This window comes from Tetrao urogallus, assembly GCF_951394365.1.
Source record: "Tetrao urogallus genome assembly, chromosome: 1".
NCBI classification, from domain to species: domain Eukaryota; kingdom Metazoa; phylum Chordata; class Aves; order Galliformes; family Phasianidae; genus Tetrao; species Tetrao urogallus.
The window spans coordinates 21956733-21979871 of record NC_136813.1 but is presented as its reverse complement, the minus strand read 5'-3'; the positions used below and the strand labels follow the sequence as shown (position 1 = coordinate 21979871).

The window sequence follows — 23139 nt, the reverse complement described above, 5'->3', positions numbered from 1 at the left end:
GAAGATACCATGAAGACACCTACCAATTAGGAACTTTAATTAGTATTTATATACTTTATATTATAGATCTATTCACTCTATTCTGTCCTCACTGTTATTTGGAAAAAAATATTCAAATAAAATTAAAAAAATAAAAAAGAGTAAACAGCAAAATTTGAGGATGTGAATCCCAGATAAAAAAGCTCTTTCTAAAAGCAAAAAAAGCAAAACACAAACCCATGAGGCTTCTCTGCTGCACACAGTGTCTGAATGGATGCCCACTTCAGCTGAATTCAGAAGCTTGCTTTTTAAGCAGACCTCCTAGCTGCCTCGACTTACCCCACCTTGATTCACATCACAGAAAGGTCTGAGGACTCTTGTCCTGAGTTCCTCTGGGGTGAAATTAAAGCAGAGATAGGTTCCAGGAATGCACACAGTGTGGCTACTTGGCCCTCAGCACCACTGGGTTTGTTCCTATGAGGCTGTACTTGTACAAAGAAGTGCAAAGTTGTGATGGTACTGGTGCATGCACACAATGTATCAGGCAGAGATACTGGAAGGAGCAAAATCAGATCTATGTGGCCTTGGATCTAAATTAAATATCCTTCCTTTTCAGTGCTGTAAACACTTTACTGCCATTTCACTGCTGGAGTGAAATCTGGTGGGGACTAGTTCATGAGTCTGTTTGTGATAGTGCTTTATTACACAGGACAGACATGTCCTAGGTCTCTGACAGAGACAGTATATGCCTTTGTCTTTGGTCTTTCGTGTTGTATAACTTAAGACTGCTCACTACCACCATGATGTCTTCTGTGAATCTTTCTTAATTCTGTAGGTGCTGCACAGGGAACTTTGATATTCACATTCAATAATTCAGATTCTAATGCACAGAAGAGTTAAGTGCAATAATTTTCATTGTAATGATATCAAAGTCCCTTCTGCAAATCCAGTCCTCTGTCTTTGCTTTTTTTTTCTTTTTTTTTTTTTTTCCTCCTGTTTAAAGTTCAGACATATGTTGGAATTCACAAGTTAATATAAAGACAACACTATCGCTGTCATTGTTGTTGCTGCTATTACTATTTACAATAACAAGAAAGAAACTGTAAATTGAGATTGTTTCCAGCCAGCTATTATTAAAAGGTAGAATAATGTATGTATATCCAGGACTTTATAAGTGAAGCAGAAATATGGGTATCAGCCATATTATCCTAAGAATCATAGAATCATGGAATGGCCTGGGTAGAAAATGATCTAGTTCCAACCCCCCTGCTATGTGCAGGGTCGCCAACCAGCAGACCAGGCTGCCCAGAGCCACATCCAGCCTGGCCTTGAATGCCTCCAGGGATGGGGCATCCACAGCCTCCTTGGGCAACCTGTTCCAGTGCGTCACCACCCTCAAGCCCTTTCAGTTCAGTACTTCATGTGACTTCATACAAACGAGTAATACTGTGCACACAACAGTTACTATTGCACTTTTATTACTGCCATTTCAGATGCACTGACTCATGTATTTATTCATCTTTTAATTTATTTCTATGAAATAGGTTTCTGAAATAGCACATTACATCTCTGACGCTGAGAGTACAACTAAAGTTGTTTCTGCCTGTCACATGTATGAAAATGGCAACATAACACAACGGCTCTCTTGTCTAAAGAAATACCTACAAGAATACTGTTTTTAAAACCAGAAAAGTAAACTGTAGTCCTGAAAGTCAATTACTCATTTGTAAATTAACAAATTAAAGACTATGAAAGTGGAAATTGGAACTGCAGCAACTCATTGATGAGGACTGAAAGAATTTGTTTTGGCACAAGGAAATGGGAAAACAGATAGTAACAAGGTAGTGTATTTTTCCTACTGTGAAAAAAAAGATAGGCTAACAAATAATGTAGATTACATAACACTCAGTTCTCCTTAAACTGATGTAAATTCAAATTATTGTGATTGATATTGAGAACTGCATTAATGTAACATTTGCACAAGTGCAAAACTGAGATGCAGAATGAAAAGTATTTTTTTTACCTATACCTTTTTTTGCACAGGAACTCTTATTGGAAAGCATTTTCCTTTCCACGTATGTATTCTCAAGTTTTGAATATGCGCCGAAGATATGGAAGGTGATTATTAATAAATAACATTAAAAATTTCCCTAAGTCCCCTGAGAGTACAGTTCACACAGTTGGCACTTCCTCCCACCAAAGACAGCTGAAATTTTCCTACTGACTTCAAAGACAGCAGCATCAAGCACACTAAATGCTATATGCAGATATGATGAGTCTTCCAGAGATGAAAAGAACAAACCCAGAAAAGAGATCTGGAGTCTCATTTCACAAATGCCAACATGAATGTTAAAGACTAAATTAGATTTCAGCCTTTTTTTTATTTTTAAACAAATCTCTTTAGGCTGTTATTTTGCATAATTATTTTGACAAGCACATATAAATACAACCTCAGTCCTACCTTTCAAGGTTTCCATAATGAACTTCTTGAGATAGTAAATGTATTTGGCATCATCTCTCTTGGTGCTACCAGAAACAAACCAGCTGTTTTCCACAATGAATACTGGGGGGTTGTTGTATTCAGTGCTTATCCAGTAAAGGAGCTGCCTCAGGCTTATTGATTCCAACTGCTGGAATTTCATGTGAGAGTCCAAGAGCTGGAAACTCAAGGTAGCTCCAAAAGAAAGAGCAAAAAAGTCAGCTGTTCCCTTGATGTACTTCTTGTCTTCTTCACTGAATTCAGGCAGCAGAGATGAGAGGTTACTCCTCATGCTCTCTGGATAGTCGCCATTAATAAATATGGGCTTTGCAAACCAGCCAAGCACAAAATCAAGGGATTTTTGACATTCTTTTATATTTTTTTCAGTCATATGTTGAGGTTTTATCCAGTGAGAGCTAAGGGCAATGGACACTTTTCCTTTTTGAGTTGGACGAAAATGATCATTGTACAGATGCCAGACTTTAGCGTGTGCCTGTGGAAAAGAAAGGCTGTCATTAACGCGCCTGAAGTTCCATTTTAAGTATTGTAATTTGTCCCAAATACAATGTAGCGACCACATAAACGTTGCATTTGAGGGCTTGATCTTATTGATTCATCAGCAGTTTACAACTCCTAATTTAACTTCTCATTAATTATAATAACAAAAAACAAATTTCTAGTTGTTCTGGGAAAACTACATTGCAGCTTCCTATGAGATAGATACAACTCCAGACACTGAACACATCATTCAGTATTCAGCTAGACGTCTTTGTTAGCTTTTATTATTGAGTTTGGACATATTTCCAAAAACAAGAGTGAATTTAACTAAATATGTTTCAAAAGATGTTTTCTTTACATAAATATCACTTCAGTTGCAGATTCACAGATGTATGAAGTAGTCGGGTCTATTTGTACAATCTACTGAGATCTCTCAAACAATTCAAGACAAAGAAAACCCATACACTTGTTTCTACTTGAACACACAGTATAGGAAAAACTACCAACCTGGTTTAGAAATGTCTGTGGAAAAAAAAAAAATAAATAAAAATCTCTGCAGCTGAAGAATTATTCCAATAATTCAATTTAACTTATTCATTAAAATTTGCTATTTATCTCAAGCATCAAATTTCAACCATTTGACTCTTGGTATAACTTCATCTGCTACTATGGACTGTTTCCTACCAAATTTCTTCCTCGTGATCTTACAGAGTTAGTTGAAACAGATTCTCAATGTTCCCTTTGAAAGCTAAATAGATTAAGTTCCTGGAGCCTTTCATTATCTTCAGGCATAGTTTCAAGCCACTCTCACTGTTCTCTGAATCTCTTCCAATTTTTCATCATCCATCTCAAACTGCAGAAGCAGGAGTAGACATAGTACGGTGGTGATAGTCTTGCCAGCAGTGAAACCAGAGGTAATTTAATATACTGTTTCTGCTTATGTGGCCACAGCCTTATACTGTGAGCAAATACTCATCTAAAATACCGTGATATCTCAAGTGCACTTCACTACCTGAAATATATTTTTCTCTGCACCTAGCTTATCAAATTTTGATGGATCTATGAATCAACATCGTATCTTTTTGTCATCTTCACATTAGTAGAAATTGTAATGCTTCTTTCTAGGTAATTGCTTAAAGGCAAAAGACACAAGAGCTTTTCATTACAACAAAGTCTGCCTGATAACTATCCCCAGTTTACGCTTGCGTTCTGAGACTTATCAGTCAGTATTTGTTCATATAATGTTGTGATGACATGAATTTTCATCCTTGCTATACAGGTGTGCTGAATATATGACAGAATATTAATCAAAATGTCACAGACATTTTTTCAGCCCTCCCTGGAATAAAAGCCATATAGAAAATCAGTCTTCCAATTCATGCAGGTGGTATGTTAGCAAATTTTATCATTAATATCATAACTTTTGTTTTCAGATTCCTTTTCATACACTCTTACAATTCAAACTTTCAACTGCAATGACTTCCAGTTGCAAACCTTATTAAAAGCATTAAACGATTAAGATTATTAATAATTTTTACATAGATACTGTTAATTACCAACGAAAAACAATGACTTCTATCATTATACTGTTCTTGCAGAATTTTGATTGGAAGTGAAGGACAACTAAAAGTAAGATCAATAATTAGGGCTCAGTTCAGTTGCCCCCATACAGAAACTTACTGTTTTTGAGTCATTATGGGGTATGTAGAACATCTGTGTGGCTGACACTGCCAGCAGAGGAAACTAATGCCATGCCCTTTTAGAATGTTCGCCAAAACCCAAAGAACTTTGAAAACTCAAAATCGCTGTACGATACACCTATGTGTGTGCATCTGAATGAAGCTGTCAAGTGAAAACTTTGACATACATATTCTCAGGTACAGTATACCAACAATTAACACAATGCAGTCCTGCCACTTGTCTATATTACAATTGATTCTGATGCTAATGAGAACCTGAATATAGCAACCACTTCAAAGTCTCATGACAAGAACGAAGCTGACTGGCACTTACTTAACTTTACACTGAAGCACCACTGTGCTGACAACAGAACAAAAGACATAGGCACCATGACCAACCAACATCGTAAACATGATTTTTAAAATATTATTGGGAACAAATATGTCACCACTTGCATGGTCACAGGATGTCTGGAGATACATTATTGATAGTACAACAAAGCAAGGAAAGAAGGTATCCCACAGGTCAGCCTTTTCCATAAAGAGGTACTGTTCACTATCTTATAAAAATTAAAAAAAATATGAAGTGCAAAAATGTGGGATGATCTCATTCAATTTTACCTTCTAAGATGGTCATCTAGTCTGTCTCTGCAGAAAATGAGGAGGCTGGTGTTAAAAATAAGCAGGATGAGTCATTCTTTGGGAGTGCATCTCTTTCCATTGCTGACAGACAAAACCTATCATTTAGCATAGACAAGACTTATGATCTACAGACAGCTGAAAGCAGGTGAGAGGAAGTCCATTTAAGTGTCTGCCTCCTGAAGTGTGCATGAAGTGGAATTATACTACACATAACTGTATACTACCCATAATAAACCAGCTAAACATAGAAAATAGGGCATTACAGTTCTCAGGCTTGGTAGACATAGTTTCATGGAGTACTTAAAACATGCACAGAAATAAAGCTGGAAGGAGCCATGACAGAACAGAGTATCTGAATATCTGGGATAGGATTACTTTTCCTAAAATCAGATGTCTAGCACAGCTTTAGATGCTTCAGAGTATTCCAGCCTCTAGTTGGAGTTTCAGAAAGCTCTGAATCCTATACAACTTCTAAGCTAAAACTGCCAGCCCTACAGACATGCCTAGCGTACTATAGAGTGTGTTGAATGATAATTTGCACATGCATAACTATCTTCATGCAAATACAGTCCCACTGCTAGGTGTGACTTGGTTTGAACTGAAAGCACTTCAGATTCTGACATCCACATGTAAGCTAGATGCCCAGGCTACCTCTGTAGACTCCAGCTCCACTCAGCTACCTGAATATGGACATCTGTTTTCCACTCCAGAATTACGGCTGTTCCATGTAAAAGCCCTAAACAGCCTGGGAAAACTCATATGGCACTACCTATACTGAGTTAACAAGATCCCACTCAAGTCAATCTACTTAATGAAATCCAGAGAGTGATTCAGTGGTACAGTACAAAGGCCATATCATGGCACTCTGCAGGACTACTGCCTAAGTCCCAGAACTTTAGGGATTAGGAATAAAATTCAGTGTAGGTGCACAGGACCTTCTGAGACCAAAACAAGACTGGCAGATATGATTCAGAACCCAAATGGTCATCATGCTCTTCTGAAGCAGTAACTGGAGGCTAGACAAAATATCCTAGGGTGGCTCAAATCATAGAATCATAGAATCATGGGATGGTTCAGGTTGGAAAGGACCTTTAAGATCATTTAGTTCCAACTCCCCTGCTATAGACTTTTCCACATCCCTCTGGATCTGTCCTCTCTTCCCTCTAGCATGTCAACTGCACCACTCAGCTTGATGTCATCTGCAAATTTGCTGAGGATGCACTTGATCACACTGTCCACGTTGCCTACAAAGATGTTAAATAGCACTGGTCCCAGCACTGACCCCTGAGGAAGGCCACTTGTCACTGTTCTCCATCTGGACATTGAGCCATTGATAGCAACTCCCTAAATGTAACCATCCAGCCTTATCCAGCAAGTGGTCCATCCATCAAATCCATTTGTTCCCAATTTGGCAACCAGGATGTCAAGAAGGACAGCACAGAAAAGCATTAGTCAGTCTACTATTGATTGTATTTATCTAAAATTTTACTTGTTCATCTCACTGACTTGCCTAGAATATGTTTTAGTCCACAGTTGACCAGGATTAAGATCATGGCAAACTACACTTCAGTACTTTTCATAACACACAACATGTTGACTCCTTGCAAGCTGCTGATGACTCTTTGTTCCTTGTTAGCTCAAACAGGTGTATGGTGCTGACAGATCACTTAGCTTGACTGGAAAACCTTACCAAAAAAGGCTAGTTACAAGAGCTCTGCAGTCACCTGTGTTTTGAGCAGAACTAACTGCTACAGCTTGTGTCCTAGTTTTGAGGTTGCTGAATTTGGGTAGTCTTCTCATTATTACTTGCTTTCAGACAGTAGCACATATTGCTAGATACCAAACACTTGACTGACACCTTTTTTTTGAGGATACTCCCCTACATTCTTAGACTTGAGTTAAGCTGGTACTGGGAAAGCTGCCAGTTACTATGGGGATTCTGTGCTATTCACTATGGTACGTTATTTAGGAACATAATCTCAGCTAAGCTTTTAAACACTTATTTTACCCTTAAAATTCTTACAGCACTAAAATAAAAGTTTTCCATCACCACAAAAATGGAAAAAACTCTCAAGACATAGCTTGTTCCTTGTCTAAGCCCATCCATATCATTGTACTTAATTCATATTTCAAGCTCTGGCATAGCCCTGTTTTCAGGTCAAATATATTTTTTTCCCATAATTTTCCCACACAATATACCTATTCAATAATGCTCAACCTACAATCAACCTGTGAAATTCTGGTATTTATCAGCCCAATAATGATCAAGTTCAGCCTAGATGAAGTACCAAACACATTTCCAAGGCTGAAAAGCCCTTTGCAGTGCCATAGCATGGGCCAGTCTACAAAGTCCAAATTCTTGCATTAGTATCAGAAATAATTCAAGATGGACAAACAGTCTTCATATTAATATGTTGTTGTCATATCCTACTCTACTGCAGTGCTGAGCTACACAGTCCAAGAATCATTAGGCAAGGTCAGTTTAGTAACATACAGACATTTGTTTCCTGACTACTCTAAATTCCTGCTCAAGATCATTAAGAACTTCCTGGGTCTGGCACTGGCACGTAACATTCTACAAGTTCTCAGTGCTTATGTCCATCATGATGCATAACCTTCACAACAGCAAAACAAGAATTGTAATTGGGAACATCATGATTCAGTAATTTGTGCTCATTCCTCTAGAACAAGTTGCCTCAATTTCCAGTTGTGTCTTCTCAACCAATAATAATACCATTCATTTCACAAATAAACTGCACAAATTACCTGCTCTTCATGCTCAGATGAACTGTCTGTTTTAACTCTCTATTTGCATGTTAATGAAGTCGAATAGGGAAGTGTTACTAAAACTCATTTTGTAATACAAAGAGAAGAGTTAATTGGAAAAGATGTGCAAAGGATTTCTGATTACTAGGAGGCAGACTGATGTAACTCCAACAAAATGTCATTACTTGGTCCTATATCAAAAGCCCTTCTGAAATGAGCATAATTATTGGAATGGTATGGGAAACTCTCGTGTATTATTAGCCCAAATATACTTTGTACCAAGAAGAGAAAAGATGCAATTACTTTTTTTTCCCCATTTCATCAAAAACACGTATTTTAATCAAAAGATGCAAAAAAAGAAAAAGTGAAGTAGGTTTTATCCAGACAGTGTTTTGACAAACATTGTTTTTCACAAGAAAATGATATTCTTAACACTGAGTAACAGATATAGAAATTCAGAAATGACTTGAGAATTTTCCTATATTCTAACGCCAATGTATAGAACCTTCACATTGTAGATAACATGCTAGTCGTGTAATTACTTCTTTTTTTCTCTATATTTTTTTTCAGCAATATCTATTTTTCTAGTTTCCTGATAAAGTCCATTAGTCACAAATAATTGATTCAACTAATCTGGTATTTTTGACCAATTTCAACAATGTAGGACCAGAGTTAGACCTGTAAATGATACATAGGATGCCAAGTGAATATTTTTAAGTGTTTAAACATTCGATGTGAAGTTTACTGCAATGTTAGCTTTCAGAGTTATAATACAGCTGAACTACATTATTTTGTTGCACTTCCTTTCTTAGTGCAATTTAGTCGTTGGTTTTGTTTGGTTGTGCGGGTCACATTCGTGCCTCACAAACATGAGTGAATTTATGCCATACAGAAACGATTCCTATTTTAAGAGCAAACAGAGATATTATGGCATTTGTAGAAGAAGAAAATTAAAACAGGTACCTTAACTTCTGGAGCAGAGCATTAACTCCAGAACAACGCCACTGGTTGGTATGACTCTCATCTCTAAGAAAAAGCACCAAAAATGGTATTAAATATTTGTCTAAAGGCACAAAGCTCTCTGAACCTCATCCTGCCTCGCACGGCCAAGAAACCCCGGGGAACATTAGCAGGATGATGCACACCTGCCCTGCAAATCTCACTGTCGCCGTCAGAGGCTGAGCAAACACAACCATACACATCTGGGGGGAAATTCATCTCACCTCATTTTTGTCATCACCTGCATCTGAGCAATTCAGGCAAATGGCAAAGGCGGAAGATTCTAGGCCACAGGTTCACCCAAGCCATTCTTATTTGCCAGATGAGAGTGAGATAAGAAGTGTGCATTTCCATTCGCTCACCCCCCAGGTGGGTTGGCACCACATGGGAGCCCACATTCTGTCTGAGTAAACCAAAGCATCAGAAGAGAAGCAGGCTGGGAAAGCAGCTATGGGTCTCATGAGACACTCTGAAAATATAAAGGTCATCTGGAAAAGAATTAGGCAGCATCTGACTTCAAGAAGCAATGGGAGACAAGATAAAAATAGCTTTATTTCTGACAACAAATGCTTCTGAGACACTTGATGCGTTTAATCATTTTCCGTTACCTCTGACAGAAAAGATTAATTACGGAACTGCACAAAAATAGTTCAAGGAATGCTATGACCCATGTGCATATTAAAGATACGAGAGACTCTTAAGCAGAGTACAAAAAGAAGATAAAAGTACAGAGTAGTCTGAGTGATTTAAAGCTGAAAGACAATCTTGCTGTATTGAAGGGAGCCTAAATTAGTCCCTGACAAAAGACTTGACTCTTGATTGGAATCTGGGACAACAATACTCAGGCAGTATTTAGTGGAAGACCGAGAAATAATCACTGCTATCAAAACTGGTTTGGAAGCACTGAAGCTACATACACATATAAAAGCTCCAGAAGTGAGACTGGCCTTCAATCCTGTTGACATGTTCAAGCACACCAAAAATGCCACCTGAAAAAGATGTGAGGGAAAAGACATGGAGAATTTATCTGTAATCCACAAAAGCAACTGCATAAAACTGTGCATCCAAGGGATGGGAAACCTCCCCTACAAGGACAGGCTGAGAGAGCTGGGGCTGCTCATCCTGGAGAAGAGAGAGCTCTGGGAGACCTGAGAGCGGCCCTTCAGTATCTAATGGGGGCTGTAAGAAAGAAGGGGACAGGCGCTTCAGCAGGGTGCTTTGTGGCAAGATAAAGAGAAATGGTTTTGAACTAAAAGAAGAGAGATTAAGATTGGATATAAAGAAGAAGGTTTTTTACAGTCAGTGTGGTAAGGCACTGGCACAGGCTGCCTAGAGAGGTGGATGCCTCATCCCTGGAGACATGCAAGATCAGGCTGGATGGGGCTCTAAGCACCTGATGGAGATGTAGGTGTCCCTGTTCACTGCAGAGGAGTTGGACCTTTAAGAGTCCCTTCCAGCTCAGACAATTCTGTGATTCTCTGTTGCTGTCAACGGTGAAAACCGAGATAATAATACCATTTTGCAAGAGCTGATAATCACTGGAAATATATGCACTAGAAAAAGGATGAAGAAAAGCATCAGCAGTTTGGAAGAATCTTTACCAGGAAAAATGGTAAAGGTTGTGGCAACTGAATATATTATTACTCAAAAAGAAACAGGAACATTAAAGGATTTTAAGTCATACACTGCTTGAAGACAAAGCATGCTAGAAACACCAGTGAGCACAAAAGTTAGACATATAAAACTCAGATAAAAGTGACCTATGATATTTATGGAATATAAATATAAAATGTTTAATAGTGACAAAATAATGCTGCATCACAGCACTGAGATTAAACAGATGCTAAAAGACAACTGGAAAAGAGAAAACTTGTAATAGTACTGGTGAGGAGAAGGCATCAATTCCTGATCAAACCTCTGGTCTCATCCAATTTTATACAAAGTGCATAGCAAAAGAAACAGAATAGTTGAGAAAGAAGTACAGCATCTTCTCCAGGAATCTCTTAGACCTCAGACTACAGAAAATAGCTCCAAAAACTCCAGAACTCATAATTCTCCCTGTGCTATGGCAGGAGCCAGAAGATAAGATATATAAAGGGATTGCTCTGCAAGTCACACGGTGAGGGGGGCAACCACACTAACATATCCATCAGTTGAAAAAAAGGAAACTGTTTTGTGGTTACATGTAGACTGAAAAGATCTGAATGAGTATATAAGAGACAAACATTTTCCATAGATAATGGGGAGAAAGGCACCCATCTGTGCATATTCGCCTCTTCAACTTGGAAATGTTTGTTCTACACATTGCTGGTCTATGTTTGTTATCTCAGTAGTTAAACAGGGAGACCGCATTTCTGATGGTTCAGTGGGTATCCAGACAGCAATGTGATCTAGGGAAAAGCTGTAGAAGTAAATGAAAAGAATGCTTTGAAAAGTCTCAGAGAAGTTGGCAAAAGCTAAACAAAGAAAAAAGGCTAATTCCCTATAATTAAAATTGTGTGTTAGGAAAAAAAGTACATTAACAAGATGTAAACGAGAAGTAAATACAGAGGACTAAAGCCCATTATCATTATGTGTCCTGGACAAACAAGAAAGAGGTATTCCTGCTTGCTGGGATTAATCTAACTACCTATATCGCAACACAGATGAGAAAGATGTTAAAGACAATCTACAATTTTGGGTATAAATGATAGAATAAAGAGCCCCAGACTAGAAGCATCCTGGGTAGAAGAGCTGTGCTCTAGTGTGAATGGTTAACCTAAAATCTTAACCTGGGCACAGCAGTGGACTCAAAATAAAGTGGTCCTGCTGAAGTATGGAACTACCCCTGGAGATGTACTGGAACTTTTTGTGTGCAAATTAATGCTAAGAATTTTCCAGGAGAAAGACAGCAAGAAACCCCAGTAATGTTAATTTTATGAATGAGTATCAGCTTATTCTGATTTGGCAAAGCAATGTTTGTAGAGCTGAGATAGGCTGACAGAAGGGCAGGCAGAAATCATTCCTGAGCTACAATCATTTGCTGCCCTAAAAGCCCCAGATGTTCTTTAGCCACTTGGAGATGAATGGGTAAAGAGGCTTTTACCTAACAATTGTCCCAAAAGAAATTATATTTCAGAAGGACCCATTGCAAAGTATTTATGGATCCTGACCATCAGCCACACAGGCCATAGGAACATCTCAAACTACAGAGAGAAGCTTACTGGAGCAAGGAAAAATCTCATGAACACTAAACATTTCTAAGGCTTTGATGTGGCCTATCATAAAAGCAACAGAAATTACACTTAGGCAGAGCTGAAAGAGTTAACAAGCACAAGCCGTAACCCTGGGAGAACAGTTTTAAGAAAACTGATGAATATAGAATAAATGGCACAAGGCAAGAGTGAAATATTAAGGAGTACACCAATTACCTTACCAACAATGAGCAAATATGAAACCCCTTTCTCTACAAGTCTGCATGAGCTCAGTTCTGTTCTTGTTTGTTTATTTTTCTCTATGATTTTATATCCACTATATCCACTAAGACTTTAACCAAATCATTAAGCCTTGCAGTGATGGGAGTGGAGATTGGAACAAAATTTGACCTCTTCAGCATACAAAGAAGGCCAGTACTAGTAGCCACAAAGGAATGCTGTTTAAACAGGGCCACTTTATGTGCATGCCATCACCCCTCCATAAGGAAAGGCACTCAGTTCATCCTGCATGAAAAGAAGCATGCAATGCTCTTGGGAGACTTAGTGCTAACATAATGGGAAGATCAAGAAAATGTAGAGTGGGTGAAAGGTGTAATTAGCAAACTCAGCCTATTTAAGAATATCAGTACTGTGGACTCAGCAGACCAATGAACTGCAACAATAGGTGGTCCCAGCAGCATACCATGGAGATCACATCCAATTTGTTCACAGGAAGAGTCACTTTGAGGGGGCTAGAACAACAGAATCACAGAATCACAGGATGGCCAGGGTTGGAAGGGACCTCAAGCATCATGAATCCCCAACCCCCCTGCCACATGCAGGGCTATCAACCTCCCCATTTAATGCTAGACCAGGCCAGGGCACCATCCAATCTGGCCTTGAACACCTCCAGGGACGGGGCATCCACAACCTCTCTGGGCAGCCTGTTCCAGCACCTCACCACTTTCTCTGTAAAGAATTTTCCCCTGACGTCCAACCTAAATCTCCCCTCCCTCAACTTAAAACCATTTCCCCTCGTCCTGCAGTTATCAACCCTTTCAAAGAGTTGATTCCCCTCCCCTCTGTAGGCTCCCTTTAGGTATTGAAGGGCTGCAATGAGGTCATCCCGCAGCCTACTTTTCTCCAGGCTGAAAACAACAGAAGACAGTTCTCTCTGGGAGAAGACATTAAATAATGGATACAGAAGTATTGAATGTGTATTATAATAAATGCTTCTACTAGATAGATCCCCTCTGTCTTCATCACCCAAAGATAACAGCTCCATGGTTGCCAATATTAATTGGCAGGTACTTAATCTCGCAACAAAACACTAACTGCTGTATCTGGAGACATCGCCACTAAGTATAATGACAACCAGGGTTTCTAGCCACCAAATGGCATCAGAAGGTATTTCTGGATGAATGTACTGGTAGGTAGCTTTTCTCATTGCTCATTCCTCTATGAGAAACAACGGCCACTAGGCAGTAATAGCAAAGAAGGAATCAGAAGTCTTCAGTGGCTAACAGAGGGGCATTCAGTCCTAGACAGTGGTATAGGAATTATAAACTCAGGCAACGGATGTGCAACCAATATATTACAAACTGTAGCAGACCATACACCGCAGTTGTTCATGTCCAAATCTAGCTCAATCACTGATGAGATCATAACCTGATTTACTTTGCTATAACCATGGCAATTAAATGTAATCATTCTGAGATCAGAGTTTTGCATCACTAACAATGGGCTACAGAATAAGACAGAAAGTTCCAATCAGTCTTCTAGATGAATGCTCAAAGCAGGTCACCACGATAAGCTCTGTATATGGGATGGTACCAATTTTCAATCTTCAGACAACTGTTTGGATCATAACTTGACCAGATGTGAACACAGAATTCTTCCTTGTTTTTCTAATCAGTCTGCAACTGTTTATGTGAGATGCAGCCATGCCTGTATGCATACCCAATGTACAGCAATCACTATAAATTATCTCATTGTTCTGTTTTGTTCTGTTTTGCATGCATTTAACAGAGCTGACTGAATGGTGTGATTTCAATTATCCAGTACCTTTGCTTAAGCTGCAAAAATCACTGAAATTGTATACCACATTAACTTCAATCCAGTAACTTTTGGAATAGATTTTGCCCGGTTATTGCAGATAGTGAAGCACTCTGTAGCATCTGAAGTCCAGTTGGTTGTAAAAACCAGCCAAAAAAGCAATGATTATAGCACACTGCAAAACCAAACAAATTGAAATAACAACTGCAAAAGAGAAGGCTGAGTGTCATTCTTGATGGGAATCCCTCTTGTGTGGTCCCCTTCAGCTGCACAAATTTTGAACTTAGCTCTACATCATGTACCTGTAATCCTTCCTGTGTCTTTTTTACTTCATGATTTGTGCGAAATAGAAGAAAAAATGAGCAATCTGGGGAATAGCTATGCCCTTGGAAGAAAGAATCAAGGACAAGGCTTGATGTCTATGTTGTTTGCCTATCTTTACAACACTGTGTAAGTCTGACTGAAAAGCTTAAATTAATACATTGGCTATTACTAGCTGTAATTCTTCCTCATGTTAGTGTGTCCATGTTGTTTGGCTACAGGAAGACCTGGGAAAGTGAAAGAATTAAATCTGCTTACTCGGCAAAGGTGCACCTCGTCAGCATCCCCAGTCACTGGGGGAGGCAAACCTTGGACAGACAACATTATTTAGTAGAATCAATGCACTCCTCAGCAGCCATTCAGCAGATTAAGTGCAGCTGTTCAAATCAGATCCCAGAAGAGAAGAGAAAAATGTAAGCACAAGGAAAGATAGGGAAAAGATTCAGGTGGGGCAAGAGAAACTCTTGGGTATGGAATTTTTAAAGACTCAAACAACAGAGCTACAACATCAGTAACAGACAGAACAAAATGGGACATCCAATTGCAGAGAGGGAAGGGCAGAAGGAATTTTATTTTTTCAATTTCTTCAGAGGCAAGGATAATTTATGTGTATTTACTCAGGTTTTTCCACAAGCTCCCAGCTGTACTGCAATCATAGATTAAACTGGATCCAATTTGTATTTCCCCTGATTTGGGAATTGCATTTAGAACCTCATCCAACGCTTGCTGAAATCATGAAAATACACTTTTCAGATATGAATAAGTCTCTTTATGTCTGTTTCTAAATGCATGTTTAATGGCATTTATAAAATTGCTCTGCTACAGTATTAACTCAAAAGTGTACAAATGTAAGTTTTCCTGCCGAATTCTTCCAGTCTGCAAACATAATAAAAAGCATCATTTAAGCTCTTAGGTGGAATCTTACAGAACAGAAAACTGTGACAAACAAGAAACATTTAAAATAGATTGTGTAACTCTTACTTTATAAACATAATGCTCATTTTTTTGATCATCTGTGGAAATTAAGCCAGGTTTCACCAGCTTGTATACAAGGAATCTAACTAGTTTGGCTGACACAATACTGAATAAATGTTTTAACAAAATGGATAGGAAGCTAAATGTTAGGAAAGGTGAGATAAAAATACAAGCTACAGTTTTTTCTTTTTTAAAAATATATCCTATATTTTTATATGATGCAATATAGAGTAGGGAAAGGGTCAAAACATCAATGTACTGCAATCCCAACCTTAGCAATTCAAGGCAGAAATCACAGGAAAAGAGTTGTCATTCAGTCCTTACAGAAAGAAAGAAAGGAAAAAGAAGGCAGAAAACAGCAAAAGAGAAGAAGGATGTTGTCAGCGCAATTGTTTAGTCTAAGTCATAAAGAAAAGGTCGTGTGTTGGTTTAATACATACAGTCTTAAAAACTGATCAGCTACTCCTCTTCCAGCAATCCCTGTTTGGTCTCTGTACTCTCACCGCCATATACTGGGCAGTACCATGTAAGTATCACCTGTCTTAAAGAGGGGCAGTTCGAAGCAGAGCCAGAGAGACACCTCACTTCTAAGTCCCTGACTTAAGAGCTACATGGGTATAGCAAAACCTCTCAGTAGATGTCCACGAAGACATCCATCAAAGCATTCTCAGAGCTACATAGTTTTCTGCAAACTAGCGAAGTGTTACAGCCCCTCTTCTAGAGAGCAGACATCAGGCTTGAATAATGGAGGGTAGGAACAGCAAGAAACCCAATGACTGAACTGTTTTTAAACCCTGTCTGCTTTTTTTTTCAGCAGTACAAGCTCATGCAAGCAGCCAGATGTCTTACATAGACTCTGGGCTTGTTAGATAGAAAAGGAGATTAAGTGTATCCCTGTGCCTAATAAAATTATAATATGTAGCTGGTTAATTTCCAGCGATAGTGCCCACATCTCCTTTAGCAACAGAACATAGAGCCAATTAATTGGAGGACTCACTATCTACAAAACTCCATGGGCCAGAAGCTGATTAGCAGCTGGAGTACATGAGGTGTGCTCCTACAGAGCAGTTTGCAGATTACCTCCATCCAAAACCAATCCTGTAGCACTTCAGGCTATGAACTATATTGCAGCAAATGGAGACAATTAGGAGATTGATGATGCACACACGATCCTGTGCAGAAGCATACTTAAACAGCTTAACTCTATAAAAGCAAGAAGTCTTTCATATTTCTCATCAAAATCCAACAGGAAAACAGTCTGTCATTGTGAGTGACCTTGTGTGGTGTACAAGGTAGTGATAGAGTTGTACAGCATTTTTTTTTCCTAAAGAGAAAGATTTTCCTTAGCTACAGTCATGCCAACACAACCTCTAATGAGAATATCATACAAAGGGTATTGGGGAAAAAAAAACAATACACATTTAGGAGAAGATAAACTGCATCAGTATGATGCTTTAGATATTCAAAAACTCACCGACTGCACAGCTTACATAACTTTGGTTCAATCATGTTAACCAGCTGCCCAAACATCAATGGAAAGCAAGCTGCTGGTCTGAACCTGGGGCTTGAAACGCCAGGCATTTTGCAGAGATGAAGGGAGGAAGGCAGGAAGGAAGGTAGAAAGGAAAGAAGGAAATAGAAGAAATTCTTGTTCCCTGCATAAACTGAATTTTGATTTTCACTGTAAGTTTTTTACACATGAATGTATGTTGTTACAGAAGAGTGAAAAAAGACTGAACTGTTGATCTGAGTTTCTTTTACTCTCCATGGAGGGAATCAAGAAATTTCAAGTTCCAATTTACCTTACCTTAATGTACGTGGCTAAAATTGGTCAGAAGTATTGTGCCCTAAAAGTCTTCCCAGAGCCTAAAGTGAGCATAAGGTAACTAACTCAGATGTAAATGCATGCAGCGTAACATCTAAAGTAAAGTGAGACAGTTATACCAGTTTTTTTAATTGGTTCTTTCCAATTTATAGGATATTGTTTAGCACACTTTAATTAAATACATTTAATATATATGTAAAGTAAGAGAAGTTTATTGCTACCCTGAGTGCTGTCTCCATAATCCCTCCTATGGGGATGACTCCACTGCAGGAAAGAAAAATGAAAGAGAAAGCAAAGTCCTGATTCTGAAAAGTCTTATTTACTGCAGAGCAGGGGTTAGTTCTGCTAAATCTGAGTCTCTCTAGGATTGTGCAGGATGGTGGTTAATCAGTTGCTGCATTTTCACTGTGGGCCCAACAAAAGATTTCACATAAAAGCATAAAAAATTCTGAGTAAGGCACTGGAAAGGCTTTGTTAAATCATGTAATATTGCAGAAGAATGTGATGAGTGGTATTATTGTGAAGGGATTCTGACTTCAGAGAATTTTCACTACAAAAAATACTTCACTGGAAAGTCGTTACCACCTTTTGATCCCATGTCTACTACCTGACAGGGATTAGAAAAACAGGATTATAAATTTAAGAAGAACCTCAAGGGCACCACTCTGCTGCCATGGGCATATATATGATACAAACCCACTCATAACTTGATGCAGATTCACTCTGACATTGGTGAGGCATTTTGTTCTTTGTATTCCCCCTGGAAGACTACTGCAGAGTCATACTTCACAAATGGTTACCAATTATTTTGCAATTTTTGAGTTAAGTTTATTCATGTTCAGTCTAAACACTTTTGTTCTTATACCAGAACTATCCTTTGCCTTAGACAGTTATTTTCTTTCTTGTTTCTGCTGTTGATCTATTAATAGAAAGCAAGTATATCCTCTCCCAGTGTTCTTGTTCAGGTAAATAAGCCATGTTCCGGTAAGATAATTCCTCATCTCCGCTGGAAACATCATCTGATACAGACATTTCAACTGCTTTACTGAGATAGAGATTAAGTTTATCTTCTTTTCTTTAGATAACCAATTATCACAGAGAGCTATCAGCTTGATTCTGATACCATAAGTTTGCAGTGTTTTGGGTCCATTGCACCTGTAGTTATCTATACCTAACTCCCATTCTCATTATCTTTCCTGTGTAAGCATCTCAGGGCTCAACATGATCATACTCCTTGACAGATCAGTCAAAAAACATTAATTGGTTTTGGAAGTATATTTATTTCCTCACTACTTGATGGCCATATATCTTACCCTGTCCTACTTTTCCTTATGCAAAGTAAAGAACCACATGATAAGGCTATTCAGTATCCATGAGATGTTGCAAGGAATACCATGGCCATTTGCTTGCTCCACTCTACAAGACTAAGGAGGCACTGCCTGGGGCAAACTGTATTGATGTCCCTCAAATGCCTCCCTGTGTCAGAAGTCTCAGGAAAAACAGGGAGGAGCAGGAGATACAAGATTTCCTCACAGATCTGCAGAAGGTAGGATATGCCTTAAACCTGTAAGGCCCAGACAAAACCAGCATATGATCACATAGCAGAGCACAAAGTACTTCAAGCCAATTTTTGAACTCTCCTCATTTGCCATTTATCCCTGGAAGCCCTTTAAGCACTGGAATAGGCTGCCCAGAGAGGTGGTTGAGTCACCATTCCTGAATGTGTTTAAAAACCGTTTGGATGTGGTGCTCAGGGACATGATTTAGCGGAGGGTTGTTAGCGTTAGGGTAGGACGGTTAGGTTGTGGTTGGACTTGATGATCTTTAAGGTCTTTTCCAACCTGAGTGATTCGATGATTCTATGATTCTATTTCATCCCAACTCTCCTCACCTCTATTAACCCAAGTGTGATAGTCTGTCTACGAAAAACTGGATTTGAATTCCTCACTATGGATTGTTTATACCCCATAGACAGAGTTGGGATTTTTTAATTTTTTTATTTTTTGTCTTAGGATGAGATTCACCGTGCTCACTTCTCTCCACTACCTGTAAAAAGACCCATAGATCTGGGTCTTACAGTCTGCTGAATATGTCTAAAGTTAGCTCTAAAATTATCTCAAGTTATTAGCTCCCCTGTGTCAGTTCCACAGCCTGCAAGAGACAGCTGCTTATCTGGCTATCGCCAGCTCTGACACAACACCATTGTATTACTCTCAGGTTCTTGATTCACCACTTGAAAGGATCCACCTCTATGTCAAAGTTTTACAAGCAACCAAAGACAGGTTAGTCAGTGTCTTCATTTTCTAACTGCGGTGCAGAGCCAAAGGACATGAAGCTACACTCCCAGTCAGCCCAGTGGACAGCTGACTCAGAGCTGGAGAACAAGTCCTAGTCACTCTTCCCTCTGGGATCACTGGGAATGCTGTCAAGCCACATAAAGGGAAATATCTTTACACTAGACCACTTTTTATAATGGCTATTGAAAGGCCAAGTCTTGAAAAGCCAAGCAGATGCCAAACTATATCTCGGAGCTGATGGAAACGCTGCCTGGAAGACGGCATGGTGATGCTGGTAAATTGTGGGGCAGGATCTGTTTTCCATGCTATGGCCTCTCTCAATCCAACAAAACACCCTGCTGCTGACAGCTGTAATTCAGGGTGGATGTGAACATCAGGTAGTTTAACATTATGTTTTCAGACACTGGATAAGTATAATTTGCAACTGATAAACTTTGCAGATTGAAGATTATCTCAGCTGTACCCAGTGCCAACAAATTACCTTTATGATATACACAAAAGCAAATGCGAGGACACTGCCAGCTCTAATCTCCATCCATCTCTCCTATTAGCATCATGATGCTCATCAAGAGCTGGCAGCCAACTGACAGGTGAAACATCATTTCTGCACTGTCTGTGTCCACCCTTGACTAGGCACACTGTTCTTCCCATACTGCCCTCCTGCATCTTCTGTCTGGAGGAGATAAACTGATAAAAAAAACTGCTAGAACATCTCACAGACTGTTCTTCACTTAGCCCATCTACTTCACAGTCAGCAAAAAGAAGCGAGCCTTTTTTCAGCAAGAAAAGGCATTTAACTATGTCCAGATAACCACATCTCACTACAGTTCCAATAATCCACGTTGCTGTTGTTTTTTTTTCATTTATACTGGCAGAGTCGATTCCAGCAGTGCCGAACTGCAGAGGTTTCATTGGGCACATTCCAGAATGACACGCATTTTCTAATGTCCTCAACTCTAGATAGTTTGGTCTTTAAACATTGTGAGACAAAAAACTGAGGGTTTGGGCTGGTTTAGGGTTTAGGGTTTCCCAAATCTATACACGATCACTGCAAAAAACAATAGTGAATGATTCAGTAGCAAGGTCAGTAATTAATCTTACCAGAGATATAACATAGGGGCCAAGAAAGTAGTGTTTTTTTCATACCTGTGGAAGAGAATCACTGCAGTGGGTCAGGCTGTCCAACCCATCTCATATCTGCTGAAGAAGATCCAGAATAAGATAATCCACAGAAAAATGTGAAAGCACCCCAGATAAATGTGGGATATTCCACCTTCAAGCATCATACTGATTTCTAAGTGGGATCAGTTTAAACTTTAAAAGATGAGATATAATTTTTCTTTCTTCTTTTTTCTTTTTTCAAATGAATAATCATTTTAAGTTGTTATCTGCATTCGTTACTAATCCTGGTTTTTAACTTTGCCTGATTTTTGGTCCGAGTCACCTCTTTCATCAGTGAGCTCCACCAGATTGGCCATAACAAATCATTTTCTTATTTTAGTTTTCAATTATTATCTTCTCCATTTATTGATTGTTCCTGAGAACATACGTAAGATATGAGTCCCTCACCTGTCTCTAAGCAAACACAAATTTCGAGTTGTGTTCAGTTTCTTCCCAGCCCACAACTGAAACCTCTCATGGTCTTTAGCTATAAAGTCTTATTCTTGTTATCTACTGTCAAAAAATTGTATAACTTTATAAGTTAGTCTACTTTAAACATATATCTTATTTAAACTGCGAAGCGCCATATTAATCTGTCCTATCCTTCTCCTCCCAGTATGTCATATAAAAGCCATCATTCAGTGATTTATGGCAACAGGAAACACAGAAGTCATGTACAGAACTTTGGCTGCAGAAAAGCCAAAGGCAGATTGGGGAGAAAACAGGGAGACCAGATGGGGAGACCAGACACCTGAACAGGATATGGCACTTAAAAAACTGACACAACTCCTTTGCTTGAAATCAGAGTTGTTCTTCACAGGTGTACTTTTAAATGGCCACTGCCACAAAAATAGTGGAACATCAGAAAAGCCTCTCAGAACACGAGATCTAGATCTCCTTAGTTCAACGTTTCTTTTTTGTTTTTTTTTCCTCAGGCCTTCATGGTGATATCCTATCTGCTAACATATGGTAATTAATCTTTAAAAATACTGCCTGTTTTCCTTTCTAGCTGTTCTTAGCAGATTCAGAAATCCATGCTCTCAACTAAACTGTGTGTCTTCAATACAAGATCATCCTTCTTTCTTTAACTATAGATGAGTAGGTGTTCAGTCCAAGAACAGTAAGCATCTAAGGAAGAGCAGATTATACTGAGCAATACCCAAAAGATCTGCAGTCTTGCAAAATAAGGATGGGACTCCAGCTACTTCCTGAGAGGAAAAACAGTAAGGAAATACTGAAGGGAAGATAATCCTCTGTGCTGGGAACAAGGAGACACAAAAATAACCAATGATGAGGAGAATTAAGCTATCATGGGGAATAGGTTTGAGAAGAGGAATTATATATGTCAGATAGGACAAAGTAATAAGGATAAGCAGACAATTTTACTATGAATGGGAGAAGCCAACATGTGGACAAATACCAGAAAAAAAATGAAAACTGATGTTTAGTAACTATGCTTTGCCCAACTTACGGAATTTGGCAAAACGACAGAGCTCAGTTTTGATGTCTCTCAAGAACCAATTTCTTTTGATTATCACTAGAGGTAGTCAGGTAGTGTCAGTACCATATCAGGACAGATTCCAACATCTAGTATAAAACCCTCCTGCAAAATGAGCCAAATAAAAATGCTTTGCTATTCATGATAAAACAAGATATGTTGTGTTTTATTGTACTGAGTACAGGAAAACCACTAAAACCTTTCTAGCTATAAAATAGAAATACTGCAGAAAAGTCTCATTCCAAATGAGGAAGGCTGTCTCCTGCAATATATCTTGGCCTATGAGTTTTTTCTCCGATTCTCCCATAAGATTGCAGCAGCCAGTTAGATGTCTGAAATTGTTTTATTACACAATCTGTGATGTAACAAGTAAAAATGAGCCTGCCTGGCAGCTTTTCGGGCAGCTGTCATTGCTACTGTTTCTGTCTTATGTCCAACGTCAACATTAGTGTCACAGGAAGTCATGTTCTCTAATAGTTAATTTTGGTGAATTTCTCTATAGATCTGACATACGAATTGACTTGCTTTTCCCTGCATGCCTCCCAGTATGACCTTTTCTGCCACATGCTGAAAAATCTTAGGCATTTCTGCATGGTCTAAGGGTCTCAATCCCCTATGAATATGAAATGCAAGCACTTCACAAGTCTTTTTCCAGACTCCCCAGGTCCTTTCCCACACTGGGAACATGATGAACAGGCTGGAATGGAGCAACCTGGTCTAGAGGAAGGTGTCCAACCCTGCAGAAGGGTTGGAACTAGAAGATTCTAAAAGTCCCTTCCAACCCAAACCACT

The 23139-nt window shown here is 38.9% G+C and overlaps 1 protein-coding gene across 1 annotated transcript in view; it reads right to left on the bottom strand.

The window, feature by feature from the left end:
* The window catches only part of KL (klotho), a gene marked incomplete at both ends in the record, with an annotated part of 45132 nt that overhangs the window by 10202 nt on the left and 11791 nt on the right, over positions 1-23139 (bottom strand). The window contains one exon of the mRNA XM_079549352.1: positions 2441-2951. Within this exon, the coding sequence (XP_079405478.1) occupies positions 2441-2951 (511 nt within the window). The remainder of the gene's footprint in view (positions 1-2440; positions 2952-23139) is intronic.